At 43.9% G+C, this 10,334-nt stretch overlaps 1 protein-coding gene across 1 annotated transcript; it reads right to left on the reverse strand.

Annotated features, from left to right (window-relative positions):
• LOC104942733 (nuclear mitotic apparatus protein 1) lies at positions 1–10,334 on the reverse strand. The gene is made up of 14 exons (XM_010768010.1): positions 10,254–10,334; positions 9,780–9,886; positions 9,388–9,668; positions 8,762–8,883; positions 8,500–8,598; positions 5,059–7,722; positions 3,782–3,929; positions 3,011–3,116; positions 2,529–2,685; positions 2,309–2,401; positions 1,005–1,091; positions 402–510; positions 172–263; positions 1–54 (listed from the first exon to the last, which is right to left on the reverse strand). The coding sequence occupies exons 1-14, from the start codon at positions 10,332–10,334 to the stop codon at positions 1–3; spliced, it is 4,200 nt and encodes a 1,399-aa protein (XP_010766312.1).

Below are 10,334 nucleotides of genomic sequence, written 5' to 3' on the forward strand. Positions count from 1 at the left end.
CTAGTGGTCAAACAACTTCATTCTTTCTTGGATAGAAAGGCCTTCTTTTAAACTCTGCAAGCCAAAGACAATAAAAGAAAGAGTCAAAGTTTGACATCACTTGTTAGTACAGTTTAAGGACGTCATTGTGAGGTGAGAGGTTCAAAGTTGTTAATATAAGTCACATTGTACCTTTGATCGGACTCCTCTGATCTGACGTGTGAGGGAGGATTTATCTTTCTTCTTCAGAAAAGCAGCATTACTTGTGTTTGTCCCATTGTCTTCTGAGAAAACAAGAGGGTACAATGTTTATCATCTTGTCTAGCCCTGTTTAATAACTAACAGAAGACATGTTTAATGTGTAGACATCTCACGAGTTGTCTTTAAATTTAACAATGTACACAAAATAAAGTGAGTCTCACTGAGGCTCTGTCCTGAAGCGTCTCGGTTTAACCAAGTGACAACTTGGTGTGGTTCATCCAGGCTGGTCGTATGGAGGGCCTTGAGCTTGTTCTGGGCGTATATTTTATCCTGTTACACACACACACACACACACACACACACACACACACACACACACACACACACACACACACACACACACACACACACACACACACACACACACACACACACACACACAAGCTTAAATAATTAATCAGAATTCAAATTTCTGAACAGTTGCTATTTTCATGTTAAAGGGGTCCTATCATGCTTGTTTTTTTATGTTCATATTTGTATGTTGTGCCTCTGCTGTGACATGTCTCCATGCTTTAATGTTCAAAAAGGTATTTATTTGTCTCATACTGCCTGATTGGTTAGCTGGCCGGCTCTGTTGTGATTGGTCAACCGCTTAGGTTAGTCCCGACCATTAACTTACCACGTACAATGTGTTTGAGTGTTAGCCTATGGAATTGTATGCAGCTCCCTTTAGGAAGTTGAATTCATCATGCTGTTTTAATATGCAACATGGTTTCATGATCTAGCGAGATTATAGGATACAAAGTTGAAAGAGATATCGTTACCATTCGAGCAAGCTTCAACTCTTCCTTCAGAGAACGAGCTTCCTGTCTGAGAAACTGCATTTCTGCCTCCCTCGCCCTCAGGATCACCTGAAACATACAGAACATGCTATAATTGATATGTTGTGTACAGTGGAATGGTATGGGAAATTAACATACGTTTACATTTTGTACAGGTTGGATAAGTGACAGATAACAATAAAACAAAACAAGTTCTGGATCAGTGTGGCTATACACAAAGCTCTTGTACCATTACACACAAATCAAAGTCATGTTAATCATTAAAGGTCCCATGTCATGCTTTTCCGGTTATTACCCGTCCCCTTGTGTGTTATGAAGGTTTTTCTGCATGTAAACGGTCTGCAGAGTCACAAACCCTCAAAGTACAACCTGTAGGGAGTAAAACTCGAACACAGAAAAGACCTGTCAATGCTGCCCCAGAACGCCTCATTGGAGATTTCTCTTTTTCTTCCTGGGTACAGTGACGTGCCCATACCCAAAGGGACCCATTGGTCCAAATGGACTAATCCGTGGAGTGGTGCGGCGAGGCTGTGAGTCGGTGTATGAGCACACACACAAACTCTCAGCCAGACTGCGGGTGTGTGTGTGTGCTCGGGCTGGGTTTCGCTGTGTCTCGCTGTCTCGCAGACGGCCACTGGGCTCAAAGGGACCGGGGGGGTTAGGAGCTCCAACAAGGCGTGTAGGACAGAGAGTGAATACACATACTGTAGAGGCTAAGCCAACACTTTAAGCCTCTGAGGATCCGCTTGGTGGGTGTCATTGACGCACACCTTGTTTGCTGCCGAATAAAAGTCAGAAACAAAGTTTTCAGTTCGAAATAGTCCATTTATTTCCCTTTTTTACTGGTTTCTTTGTTTCATTCACCACACGATATTTATGCTTTACACAATACCTTTTGCTTTGTTTTTAATCCCGTGTTTGTGTGTGTGCTCCGTGTGTGTGTGTTCTCCATGTGTCGTCCGTGTGTGTTCTCCGTGTGTGGTCAAAAACTGCATGGCCTTCCGGCGGAACCTCTCACCAACAACCATAGGTTCCTACCTTTATACCCACAGTTAATTGGCTCCTACACATACTATACAAAGATGCTAATGAGAAACCAATGTGAGTTTGGAAAATTGCACAATATAAATATATTCTAGTAGACCTCAACAATGGAATTATGATCAGTAGAAATGGCCATGACATGGGTACTTTAAACAAACACAAAATCACTGCTTACTTCTTCTTTTTTATGATTATGAATTGGGTGAATTAAAGGCTGTACTCTCTGTTTTCCAGACACTCACCTCCATTTCATAGAAGTCATTGACTTGAGGTTCGACCAGGGACTGTTTCCCATTCAGTGAGAAATGTAGCTGAGACATTTCACCTGTCTCCATCTGTAAGAAATGTCAGGAGACAGGAGACGGTGAATACAACACATTCTCTCACTGTTTAAATGAGGATCTTAATTGAATAAAAACGAAAAATAAGGAGCGTCCCTTGGGGCTAAGAACATGTTGATACCTGTTTCTTTTTCAGCTCCTTGTTTTGTTTCTGGTACTGAAGGGAGGACTGCCTCTCCTCCTGCAGCTCCTGGCTCAGCTGAGAGTGTTCCAGACATTTCTGAGTGTGCTGCACCGACAGCAGCTCGAGCTCCTTATGCATCAACTGAAACTCCTTTCTGCAGAGGCAAACCAGAGGCATGATGTTGAACTGTAAAGTGACTATAGATTCAGAAAATAATCTTTTAAAGAAGTAGCAGGTCGATTTGGTTGAAATGGCCTCGTGTTACATTCTGAAATAGCTCTTGTGTTCGTCACTATGCAGGTATCAGTACCACGGACAGCGCTCAGTGACACAGGCTTGTTCATCACTAAATACACCATGAACCCGTAGCTCTGCAATAAAAGCTGCAGTGACAGAGTGAGATGTATGCTACTGTTTCTTCTGAGCTTAATTATAAGAGAAATAACAAAAACCCAGTAAAAGGAAAAGCAGTCACTTACTCATATTCATTTTGCAGTCGAGTGATGTCAGCGCTCTCCTTGATGTGCTGAGACTGCCGGCTTTTCTCTAGCTCCACTTTATGGGCTCTTCTCATCGCTACAATAGCTGTAGAAAGAGATGAAATGTGCATCAACCAGAGGTGGGAGAAGCACTCACAGTACCAGAGAGTAGGAATACTCTGTTACAAGTACAAGTCCTGCATTCAAAATTTTACCCAAGTTAAATTACACAAATATTAGCATCAAAATATACTTTAAGTGCCAAAAAGTAAAAGTACTTATTATGCAAATGTGTCCATTTCAGAATACTATATATAATATGTTATATTATTATAATTGTTGATGCATTAAAGTGTTATCAAAGCTGATAAAGGTGCAGCTAGTTTGAATGACTGCAGCTTGTGAATGTTACTCCAGGTGTAACTTAAGTCTTACTGAAGAGTTCTTGACATTTCACATAATTAATCCAAATATGCAGAGTAACTAAAGTTACAAAATAAATGTAGTGGAGTAAAAGTACAGTATTTACCTCTGAATTGTAGTGGAGTAGAAGTAGGTATGAAATGGAAATACTCAACTAAAGTACAAGTATCTCAAAATGGTACAGTACTTGAATAAATGTACTTAGTTACTTCCCAAGTATCAACTAAGCACTGTTACAACTTCTGCAAATGCTTCCGATATTGAAAATAAAGAACCTTAAAGAGTTTGCATTGACTCAACAGGCCCCATGCTTTTCCTGTCGTTTGACTTCCTGCTGAAGACCCTCACCTGCCATGGTGGCGGTGGTCTCTTCCTGCAGCAGCTTGTCTTTCTGCTTCAGCAGCGCTGCCATCTCCGTCTGATGCTGCTTCTGCAGGTCTGAGATCAGCTGCCGGTGCATCTCCTCCATAGCAGCGAAGCCCTGATCACAGGTTGCCTGTATTTACATTGAGAAAAGGTTCAGTATTGATGATGTAGTACTTAGGTAATGCATGAGCAGTAGTTGTGTGTGTGTGTTAAAATATAACTTGCTATACAGAAGGGAAAACAAAGGGAATCTCATACATCTGTGTGTGTGTGTGTGTGTGTGTGTGTGTGTGTGTGTGTGTGTGTGTGTGTGTGTGTGTGTGTGTGTGTGTGTGTGTGTGTGTGTGTGTGCTACTACTTACTTACCTTATTACGGTTCGGGTACGGTACCTTTACACAGTCACGTGTGGGGACTAGCCTCCCTTATGGAGGTCCCCATGAGGGGAATCATTCATTTTAGGGTGAAGACTTGGTNCATTTTAAACCGTGCAACAAAATATAAATAGTCCTACAAATACTTTTATTTTATTTCCTTCTTATTTTTGTCTAAGCTCAAGGGAGCCAGAGCAGAGGGCTTAAAGGGCCGCATGCGGCCCGTGGGCCGCGGGTTGCCAACCCCTGGGTTAGGGTAAGGGTAAGGCTAAGGGTAAGGGTAAGGCTAAGGGTTAGGGTTAGGCATGTGTTGGTTATGGTTAAGGGTTAGGATAAGTCTCCAGGGAAATGCATGTAGTCAATGTATGTCCCCCGAAGTGATGTATATATGTGTGTAGTAGTGGTGTGTGTGTGTGTGTGTGTGTGTGTGTGTGTGTGTGTGTGTGTGTGTGTGTGTGTGTGTGTGTGTGTGTGTGTGTGTGTGTGTGTGTGTTTCATACTCATTACTGTAAACTATTTTTTCAGCTGTGATTTGTTCATTTTGATTTCAATAAATATACAATAAAGAACTAATAGACCCAATAAATGTTATTTGTGTATGTGCAGCAACAAAGACGTACTGTATTGATGCATAATGTATTTGTATTTAGAAGTTCTGTATTGATTATTAAGAACATTTGTGAGATTATAATAGTGTAGAGAGGTTGTGTGTGTTGGTGTGTTTTGGGATTTTATACTCTAAACCTTTATTTCATCAGGGATTGATTGAATTAAATATTTAATATACTATAAAGAACTAAGAGGCAACTTAGTACGTTTTTTTCTTTTAAATGTGCACCTCAGCAACTTGTGTTTGTTTCCTGAAGTACAGTAATAGTGTGTGTTACCTCGTGTGTTTCTTTCAGGTAAGCCTCTTCTGACTCTGTGCAGATGCTGCTCTGTTTCTCTTTGGAGGACTTGACGTAGTAGCCATGCAAGTTCTGCATCTCCTCTTCGTGGATGTGTTGCAGCTCCCCGATCTTCTCTTGAAACCCACTTTCCAGATTCTTCATCCTTTCCTCGTGATATTCCTCGATTTTCTCGATGTCTTCCAGCAGCCTCCGGTTCCCAGTCTCAATAAATATGATCTTCTGCTCAGCGCGCTCCAGTGTTTCTCGTAATGCGCTGTTGTCCTCCTGAAGCTGACATAAGGTGTGAGGAAAAGCCTCCTGCTCATCCTTTAATGTGCTGTCCTGCTCTTGGCACAGAGCTTGCAGTTTGTCCCGTAACACCTCGCTGCGCTGCCGCTCTAAATCCGAGTGCAGTCTGTCTGACAGATAAATCAACTTCGCCTGCTCCTGCATCCACCTGAGGTCGGCTGCAGAAGCATTTTCCCACTTATCATCCACTCCTCGCTCAACAACTCCGCTGCCATCGGAAACTTCCTGGCAGAGTTTGTGTAAGAATGTAGCTCTCCTTTGAAGCCGAGATATAAGTCTCTCTAACCACTCTGGTTCTTTCTCTTCCTTTCTTCCAGATTGATGTCTTTCAGGTGGCTGTGTGGCTCCTTCTGGACCTTTTCGCTGTCCCTGAACCTGCTGCTCCTCATAAGGAGCCAACTCCGGGGGATTCACATTGGCCAGACTCTTCTTTTGATGCTCAACTTTTGGATTATTGTCTTGAGTAACGCTCTCATGTTGCAGTTGAAATTTCAATGCAGCATAAATGACCTCTGCTTCAGCACAGACTCTACCTATTGCCCTTTTTATAGGGTCCTTGTTTTCACATCCTGCTCTCCCAGAATAAGTCCTTTTCAAGGCTATTCTTTGAGATATCATTGTTTTGTACCTGTGTGCCAAATCCCCCTCCTCCTCTCTTGGTGTTAGAGATATAACGGCAGGTTGACTCTGCAGGACGGACAACATTTGATCTACTAAAAGCACTTCCCTCATTAGACACTTTCCAACAGTTTCCTTGTCCTCCTCTGAGGTAAACGTAGCACTGTTGTTCTCAACTCCAGCCAAAGTCTCACCACTGAGGATCTTGTCCCCTCCTTTGCTGGCGTTAAGTGATTCCTGTTGCAGTTTTTCAGCATCCTTCTCTCCTTGCTGAATGCAGGAAGCAGCTGCGGCGAGTTGCTTGTCGAAGTCTGTGATGTTAACCGGAGCGGCTTGGAGCCTCCCTCTGCAGGCCTGTACGATGTTCAGTGCGATCTGAAACCTGCCGCCCAACACCCTGCAGCGCCCCTCCGCCTCCTGGGCGAAGCGCCGGCTCTGCTTGGCCTGGCTGTGCAGCTGCAGACTGAGGTGCTGAGCGGTGGCTCGGCTCTGAGTCAGCTGAGAGCAGAGGTGGGGGTCCTGGCAGCCGGTGTGACTCTGGTGCTCCTCCAGTCTTTGCATGATCTCCCTTAGCTTCTCCTCTGTCAAATAAAGCTTGGTTTCCAGGACCTGGATCACAGACATAAAGCTTTCCGGGTCATCTCCTGCGTGATCAACGATGGGCCTGCGCTCATTCTGAGGAGAGCCGCAACTACATACCTTCAACTTCTCATTCAGCCTACCTTCTGTCTCCTCTAGGCTGTTCCCTAAGACTTCCATCTTCAGCAACACTTCAGTCAGCTCTTGCTCCTTCCTGTCCAGGAGTCTCTCGTAGCCTTCTCGTATCTCCTGGAGTTCAGACTCCCTTTGCCGCTCCTTCCCTAAAGCCAGCTGCAGTTCCTCGCTAACTCTCTCGAACGAGTGCTCCAGATTGTAGTAGTGCGTCTCGTCTGTCTTCAAGCGGCTCTGCAGCCGGCTCACCTCTCCGTCCGCCTCGCCCAGCTGGCTCTGCAGCTCCTGACAGCGCCGGTCCAGATGCTCTCTCTCATCTTGGAGTTTCTGCACCACAGACACCGTGCACGCCAGCTCCTCCTGAAGCTGCTGTTGAGCCTCCTCGATGTCCCTGGTCCACGTCTGAGTCTTATTCATGCTGTCCACCTCCAGCTCAGACATGTCCAGTCTGCTCTGGAGTTCCTGCGTGAGTTGCTCTGCCTGCGCCAGGCTTGAGGCTAAGCTCCTGCGCTCTCTGTCCTGACTGGCTTGAAGGAGCATGAGGTGCTCCTGCAGGCGAGCCTCTTTCTGAGCCTGCGCCTCCTCATTAGCCTGAAGTTGAGTGGTCACCTCTTGGAGATGTTTGTGTAGGCGCTGAGCCTCCTGCTCCAGACTGTTGTAACTCTGCAACTCCTGCTGCAGCTGTGTGGAGCGCGACACGGCCTCCTTCCTCTGCCCCTCGCTGGCACTCAGCTGGGACTTCAGCGAGGCCCTGCAGCGCTCCCACTCCTGCCGCTGCTCCGTGAACTGCTGCCGGTCCTGCTCCAGACGGGCCTGAGCGAGGGCAGTGGCATCGCCCGTGACCAGTAACTGAGCTTGTTGAGCTAAGAGGTCCACCCTTCGCCGTAGTTCTACTTCTCTTGTTTCTTCAAAGCTGCTCTTCTGATCCTCCAGCTCAAGGCGCAGGTCGTGGTTCATCTTATGAAGACGCTGTAAAACCAAAGCTTGTTCTGGAGACGAGTTGGAGTTTGAGAGGAGGTCGTTCTGCGGAACAAAGTGAGCAGTGTTAGTGCAAACTGTGCTTTCATGTTTATGGACAAGTAACTTAAAGGGGACCTATCATGTAACATACACTTTTGTACGTCTTGTATACATGAATATGTGTCCCCTAACCCTAACCCTAACCAACCCTCTCTCTTTTCCTCCATACCCAAATCTCTAAAAACGGGGCTGCAACGGATCTGATACAGACTGATACAGATTTGAAATATCTCTGACGTCAGAAACAAGGAGCTCCGCCTATATGGGCAACTCTCCACCTATCAGGGGAATGGGGGGTTGCCGTGGCATGGTAACAGCATGGTAATAGCGTGGTAACAGCATGGTAACGGCATGGTAACAGCATGGTAACAGCATGGTAACAGCATGATAACATGATGCTCGTGCCACGCCCCCCTCCTTTGCAGGGGGGCGTGGTCAGCTGCAGCTCATTTGTCACAGAATCAGCCCTTGCAAAAACAGGGCTGGAATAGAGCAAATAGAGCGAAATGAGGCATGGCTAAAATGAATGATCTGTTTGGTGTTTTGAAAAAAAAACTTCACAGACATGTTTTATATAGGTATGGCCCTACAATATATTATTCAAATATAGCATGATAGGTCCACTTTAACTTCTAGGAGTTAACTTTCAAATTATCTGGCATCCTAGCTTGCCTTTTTTTACAGAGCAATGTGTGTTTTTCGCAATGTGGCAAATTACATTAGTGCATCCCCTTCAAACTTAGTATCGCTACTTGAAGTGAAAATGTATGAATGTTATACCATTTCACTTGCATGCCTCGCTCTCTCTTGTTGCACCTCATCCCGCAGATTCCTGTTTAACTGCCGCAGTCGAGAGAGTTCCCTCTGTGTTTGCTCCAGCTGTAGAGAACATATTAAGAAAGCTGTCACACTAACCAGCATGCTTTGATTTATTCAGGTGAACATGCTTCAAGCTATTGTTTTTGTTACACACATAATCCTTATTCATATATAAAGAGTAACTATTGTAGTTTTTATCATAGGTTTTTATTTAGAATATCACCTCTATGACAAGTGGCCCAGTTTGCTGCTTCTCCTTCTCCCTTGTGCTCTCAGTATTTGACTGCATTGTTGTGGGCGTAGAGCCGGCTCTTCCCTCAACACACGAAGACGCACCGGTCACACCTGAGGTTCAGAAATGTAGTACTTTTGATATAAAATGAAACAATATGAAGTCGTTTTGTATAATATATTGGGGGAAATTGAATCATCAGCAAATAAAGAAGCATTTATATTAATATGTGTTATTATTATATGTACTTTAAGATATATATGTTTATTATTACAAATTGTAGCAGATAGAGCATTGGGCAAATTGCCATCATTGACTCCAATAGATTATAATCCAACACTCAAGTAGAGAAAAATGTATTAATTATTTACAATAAAAGTTTAATTGTATCTACTTTACTAGAAAATAATATATATTTGTATTATAATAATGAAAACTGGAAAGACCTATAACCTCTAAATGTACATTATTATGTGTTATAATGAGGATTAAATAGTAGCCAATATTGTCCAAATTGCTGTCATTGATTTAACAGCAACAGCACGACAAGCTTTTCGCATGAACTTGACTAGAAAAAATAGGAATACAATATAAACGTAGAGGGGAAGCACCTTTACCTTCCACCACCTGCCCAGGAGGACTGATGGGAGACGGAGCGGAGGAGGCGGAGGGTGAGATGGGGGGATGATGAGAGGAGGAGATGGCAGGCGATGCAGAGCTTCCATCAGCAGAACGCCGCTCTGCCTCCGGCTGCAGGCTGGGCTCCTGGTGTTTCTGCTGCTCCTGTGTTTCCTCTGCACAGTCGCTGCTGCTGGGCTCGGGGTGTTCAGCTCTCTCCGGGCCCTCGGCCGAGTCTGGACGCTGTGATTTGAGGGGAGTTTTCTGCTCTGAAAAGGAGCTGTGAGGAATAACAAAGAAATATGTTTTGACTATGTATGTCATATGCACCAACGTCTATCAAATATCTTGACATTAGTAAAGGTGGAGACACTTTAACAACTGTATTGACCTTGTGACGTCAGAGGTAGGACTGTGCCTCACATTTTTCAACATTGCTTGGACCCAGTTGTTTCGCATAGAGGTCATGGCACAGAGCGTGTGCACCCCATCTATTGTCTGTGGAAAGAGAAATATTATTTATTAAACACCTTAAAGTTGAGGAAGTGGATATGTTAGCTTTCCAGTTGAATGTTTGTGTTATCACAGTTTATTTCAAATTATGGATTTAATTGATTTACCCTCAATATTTTAGTCCCTTTACTCGAGCATCCAATGTGAGTTTTCTTAATTAAATATCTTTTTTTCAATTTAGATTTTTAGAAGACTTAGATAACAGATACTGTAATAATGTGTAGAGGGTTTGTTCCCTACTGGTACATCCAAATAAGAAAACAATACAAACTAAGAAAGCAGAAATATTGGCAGTCTTGTATGAGGTTTTGTAAGAACAGTTACTTAATAGGTATTCATAAAGACACATTACCTGTTTCTTTACTTTGTTGCAGGTATGATGACATGCAGAGGATGGAGACTCCTGAAGCTCAGAGGAGCTGCTTGTTTTCAT

Source organism: Notothenia coriiceps, unplaced genomic scaffold (genome assembly GCF_000735185.1).
Source record: "Notothenia coriiceps isolate Sejong01 unplaced genomic scaffold, NC01 NC01_scaffold00004988, whole genome shotgun sequence".
In the NCBI taxonomy this organism is placed as follows: domain Eukaryota; kingdom Metazoa; phylum Chordata; class Actinopteri; order Perciformes; family Nototheniidae; genus Notothenia; species Notothenia coriiceps.